At 42.2% G+C, this 6,055-nt stretch overlaps 1 protein-coding gene across 1 annotated transcript; it reads right to left on the bottom strand.

Moving 5' to 3' along the window:
- Window positions 1-2,496: 2,496 nt before the first annotated feature.
- Window positions 2,497-4,291, bottom strand: LOC119343975 (tyrosine N-monooxygenase-like). The gene is made up of 2 exons (XM_037614659.1): window positions 3,323-4,291; window positions 2,497-3,195 (listed from the first exon to the last, which is right to left on the bottom strand). The coding sequence occupies exons 1-2, from the start codon at window positions 4,289-4,291 to the stop codon at window positions 2,512-2,514; spliced, it is 1,653 nt and encodes a 550-aa protein (XP_037470556.1). The 3' UTR covers window positions 2,497-2,511.
- Window positions 4,292-6,055: the final 1,764 nt, after the last annotated feature.

Below are 6,055 nucleotides of genomic sequence, written 5' to 3'. Positions count from 1 at the left end.
GCTGCGGATCAAACTTGTTTAAACTAGGGAACATGTAAAAGCAATGACCAGGAGGTCATTGATATAGACCAGAAGACGTCGATTGCCGTGATGTACATCTTAACCACGCAGAAACCTGGTGTGTACTCATTGTACGTATCTCCTAGATGCCATATTATGAGTCAATAAAGGCGCCCTTTATGCAAAACTACTCTCCTAGATTAGGATAGCATGATGGTATGTAATTTAGCACAGGAAACCGTGTTAGTATCGAACACGAGGACTTTTCTTATTGGAACCCGAAAGAGTATTGTGGAAATTAAATCTAGCAAAAGTGCATGACTATCGATTCTCCACGTCTGCAGGCTATAAACAGGAATTAATAAATCCACCATCAACTATATCAGCCAGCAAAATTCAATAATAGCATAGTTCTCAAATCAACAAAATTACATATTTCGAAAGTACCTTTTGAGATACATATACGCATATGATTTATAAACATTGTTTCTGCATATTTTTAAAGTTAATGAAACTAATAAAGAGAACTTGCAAAACAAATAAAACTCGAGCATTGCTAGCTCAAAACTCAGTTGGAGTTATTTCTTCAATGAGGTGGCTGGGAGTCCCAGTCTCAGACCTGCCCTTTCCCCGGAGACATGTACTATTTTGTATTTGGTGTTAACATGGCTCCACATTTGGATTAGGGATTCATAATTCACCATCGACTAGATTGTCAGCAGAACACATGGCAGATCATTGGGCATAATGAAATATATAGATAACCAAATTCTTAAAAACATATAAAATAAATCAACAACTGATAAAAACTGCATTCCAACGGATTTGCAGGTCTGACTGTCTGCCGGACAAAAATTTAAACAAAAAGAGACAGAAATAAACCGAAAGGCCATAAGTGTTTCGAAAACAATAAAAAACAATTAGATTATAATTTCCAGCAAAATTAAAAGTTACCACATTTTTATAATATGAAATTAATGATTAAAATAAAAATAAAATTCAACAAAATGCACAATTAATCTAAGAAATTAAGAAAAACTGAAAATACTTTAGGAACAATCACTTTTTTAATTCCCAAATATCATGCTACCTAAAAGAAAAACGAGCAGATTGGTACAATGTAAACTTGGAAACTCTATCTCCACCTATTCTATAGAATACTTAAAACTGATCTTTTTTCCTTTTGTAATAGTAGATATAGAATTCATTGCATGGATCCAACTTGTACGATGTATGATATGATCTATGCCACAGGTAGATAATTGATTCCATAGACACCTGCGGATAACGGCGATTATGTTCTTTAGACTAATTTGCAGTCTATGCCGAAAAGTGTAATTAGTATAGCAACTTTGCCCGTGTAATTCAGCAATAATTTTTTCTTTCTGTCTCTGTTGTTGCACTGATGAAATGAAGTGAAATTATTGAAATGAAGAACCTGCAGCAATAAACGAAAAGCTGACAGTACAAACCAAACAAAAGAACTTACTCGTAGCATTATCAAGAATAACCACTAGCCTGACAATACACGCTCCTGCAAAATACAATTCATTGAACATATGAAAACTAGAAAATTACGTCCAAAATAAGAATTCTCGCATCATTTTCAAGCATCAAGCCATCTCTTTGGACAACCTGTTTCACTTGATTATTAAGCAGAATCTACTGCAGTCTAGTTATTCAGAATTTTGGTTGTTTCAAAGGGAAATGAACTGGGCCTTGAGCCTGATTAGGATGAGCATTTTCCTTTTTTCGCCTTTTCGTTGATGGCGAACCTGCCCGACTCGTTAATCATTATGTATAAGCTTCTTTCTACTCAAATGCATCGTGATATTTTTTTTAAGAAAAGGAGGATGTACCCCCGACCTCTGCATGTGGACAATGCATGTAGCCATATTATTAATTATTTCCAAAGACCTTACATGATAATACATCAATAAGTCTGAAGCCACCATCTTGGCAACGCCTGTTGCTACTCCTATCCCTTGATGAAGGGGTGCCGAATGTCCGGGCCTAATACCAAACAGACATCGCACCAAAGCCTAACATCTAAAGCCGGATGCCTCATCCAAGCCACTACCTAGAATGGGTCACACATCGGACCGGCATATTCCCAGTGATATAGAGCTTTTATATCTCAGAAGAAAAGATTTCTCACAACAAAAGGAGCCCTAGTTAATAGAGTAAAAAAAACTTAGTTCATAGAACAACAATTTGGCAATACAGAACATATTAATGCATGAATGACATAATGGTAAGATGGAGTCAGAGCTGGGCACACAATTGTACATCCAGGCATGTATACAACATAAACATAAAACTTTCGTGCAATTCCAAGGATTATTTGCATGGTACACCATAATGGAAAGTACAGAGGTTTTTTTTACATAATGATAAGTACACACATTACATTAGTGATGCAATCACCGATTGCTTCTTTGTTCCTGCACACATGTAGTGTCATAACATTACAAGAGAACGGAACGTAGGGCCAGAAACATGTAACATACACTAGTTCCAGATACATTTTATTGAAACATAAATGAGAACACGCACACTAAATCTATTTAATTGGATCGTATAGAGATGTGCAGCCAATCTTGGTGTAGCTTGCAGAACAAGGGGTTCAGCTAGTGTAAGGCCCGCATTGCGTTCTTGGAGACTGGTACTCTTAACGCCGGGAGGCTTTGTCCAAGTGAATCCCTGCAACATCCTTGCGAACAACATCATTGTCATAGAGGTACCAAGTGAAATCCCAGGACAACCCCTCCTCCCACTGCTAAATGAAATGAAACGTAGGCCTGGATCAGTGAGAAGTACATTCGCAGTGTTCAAATGCCTCTCAGGCTGAAACTCCAGTGGTTCAGTCCAGATCTTGGGATTGCGGCCAAGTCCAAGCCGGCTTAAAAGTATGTGGCTATCCTTGGGGATGGTGTATCCAGCAATAGTTGTGTCCGCCATGGCGACATGGGGTATGTTAAGAGCATGGTATGGGTGTAAGCGGAAGGCCTCCCGGATGCACGATTTGAGATAGTTTAGCTGAGGAATGTCAGACTCCTGCACTAGTCTATCTTTACCAACGACAACATCAAGTTCCTCGGTTGCTTTTTGCATGATCTCTGGCAAGTTCATCATCTCAGCGAGTGCCCACTCAACCGCATTAGATGGGTTATCGACTGCTGCAAACATCATTTCCTACATCCATAAATGTGAGAATAAATAAAGTAATAAGTACAACGCAACAGAAAAGGTCAATACATGTATAATATGGCTCAAAGAACAATGAATGAACTTTCTATTGAGCTTAAGGTGACATACTAACCGCTGTTTGTGCTCTATTTTCTTGTAGGGACAGCAATGGCTGTCCCTCTGCATCTTTAAGATGAACCAGGACATCCAAAAAGTCTCTTGCCTCTTTCTTTTCACCACATTTCTCAAGAGTGGATGACCTTTCGCGGATCCGCTCCTCTATAATGGGATCATGCAACCGGTTGAGTGTTTGCATGGCATCCTTGGAAACCTTTTCATGGCCATCCAGGTCGAGGCCTACGAGGGCTGGGAAGTAGTCGGACATGCAGAAGCTGTAGAGATGGTTAAGAGCCATGAAGAGAGCGGCAACATGTGCCACCTCATCATGTCCAGGCCCACTAGTGGATGAAGCTGGTAGGTCACTGAAGTATCTTTTACCAAACACAAGCCTTCTTATCATGTTGCCAACGAAGTGTTGGGTTACATGACGGACGTTGACAATGTTGCCTGGACATGCCATGTCGCTGCAGTGAGTTTTATTAATGTACCTCACAAGGTGGTCATACTCCTCTTTCCGAAGGTGGTGGAGCTTTCGCTCCATGGACGAGGCGAGGATCTCAACAGTGAGGACGCGCCTCATCTTCTTCCACTGGTCTCCGTGCGGTGAGAAGATGGAGCCCTTGTACCCGAAGCTGAATATGCCTGAGGCGAAGGTGGTGGGACGGGAGGCAAAAACTTCATCATTTTTTCTTAGTACCTCAGAGGCTATCTGTGGACATGCTACAACAATGACATGAGTAGCTCCGAGACGGAGGCACATGATGTCTGTGTTCATCTCCTTGAGCAGGGCGTGGATCCATCGGAACACCGCCGGCTTGCTCAGAATCACCTGATGCATGTTACCGATGATGGGCAGCGCCGCAGGCCCCAGGGGCAGCCTGCCTCGTCGCCCCTGTTGCTGCTGGGACAATAGCACTCTTTTATTTTTCAAGAGAAAATACACCAGCATGGTGGCCATGATAACCAGAGTACCAAGAGCCATATTGCATGAGCTGGTCAGGGTGTTGTATGAAGTAGGATAGAAGGCAATTTGTGGGACTGATCCGTAATGGACAGATGTTTTAACAGTTGTGTTTGAAGACACTCTTGCTTTTGGTGCATCTTAGCTGGTTAGTTCTGCGGGTATTTATAGGACAGCCGGGGAGCCAGCATCCTTACGTACATAATAATTATTTAATCAGTTAGTGACTCCTTTCATTGCCCCAGGTGGCCACATATACTATTCATGTCGCCTCATGCAAGTTCAATGCATTCTGGAGGGTCCACATTCTTTTGGTTGGACAAATTGATAGAGAGCAAATTAAGTGAATGCTGGCCACTCACTTGGAGACGTTCTTCACTTGATCATCTCCATGAGCTCCTCCAATTGACATATTCAGGGAAGGCCTTTGCTGAGCTAGGTCACATGGAGTCTTTCGTTCATTCAGACTTTGCCTGTGAGAAGGAACCTTAAATTTTTTATGGAAATCCTTCTCATTTAAGAGTGTTATAGGCATATAAAGATTTACGATTCTCCGACCATGATAGATCCTTCATTGACCTCACTTTGACCAGCAACGTGCAGCAACTGACGGCCTCTGATGAGGAAGAGTAGGGCATGGGAGACGACGACGCCTCGAGTCCCATGAGCCGGTGTGAGTCCCATGTCCTACTCTACATTGCCGACCACTGCATCAATAGTCCGAGTGGCACTTCCAGCCGCCGAACTAGGGCACGGCGGAGCCGGACAAGCTCCGCTTATGTTTAGGTTTCATGTGCATGTAATTGTATGGATTTGAGGATTACTAGCTAACTGAGGCATCTGGTTGTTGAAACGTCAATTTCATGTCTGACCGATCCCTGTCTATGGAGTTTGAGAGATCAAATTTGTTGTATATAGTTGTAGATGCTCTAAATGTTATTTCCTTCGAGCCAAAATAAATGACAGAACTCTGAACTAAGACTATGAAGTAGAGAAATTAAGAACACGGGCTAGCAGAACCCGACAGAAGAAAAATCCTGGAAGTATCATCACTAAAATGTGTTATTCATGGGAGCCAACCGAGGCGACGGTCCTGGCTGCCGTCTCTTGGCCATGCCAAAATTTGGTACGGTGACGCCAGTTCGGTTGTGCGTTGGAATTTGGTACGGTGAAGGCTGGCCGGGTTTCTGTGGGTGTCCGTCGACCCGTACGTTCAATGTCCGCATTTTTGTGGGTGTCCGTCGACCCGTACGTTCACTGTCCGGGTCTATTCTCATCCATACACGGCCTACTAGCTGCAGGTAGCACATGATGCACGAGTGTCCGGATCAATTCTCTTCCACACACGCACTAGCTGCAGGAAACGGCTCATGTTAGTCTCAGTGCTGTGCTTCTATGAGCATGCGGGAGATGTTGACGACTTACCCACGCTCAAACCATTGGTTAACTGGTTATTACACATTCATATTGCTCGCTAATTCACATCCATGTATAGCTCGTGTGATACATGATTGAAGGGCAAAGAATCGGAATCCAATTACCCTTTCTCCTATAGTACTGTCCATCATTCTGACCCCCACCTTCTAGAGTGAACATCACATAGCTAAAGTTTGTTTTCCATTAACCCGCAAAAAGAGAAGTTTGTATTCTTTGGTAAAAATGTATTGCCACTAGTGACTACTCCCTCAGTAATAATATAAGAACGTTTTTGACACTACACTATTGTCAAAAATGTTCTTATATTATGGGACAGAGGGAGTAGTAGAGAGTCGGGTGAGAGACGCG

This window comes from Triticum dicoccoides, unplaced genomic scaffold (assembly GCF_002162155.2).
Source record: "Triticum dicoccoides isolate Atlit2015 ecotype Zavitan unplaced genomic scaffold, WEW_v2.0 scaffold149253, whole genome shotgun sequence".
In the NCBI taxonomy this organism is placed as follows: Eukaryota; Viridiplantae; Streptophyta; class Magnoliopsida; order Poales; family Poaceae; genus Triticum; species Triticum dicoccoides.
The sequence above is the reverse complement of the archived record's forward strand: the minus strand, read 5'-3'. Positions and strand labels throughout refer to the sequence as shown.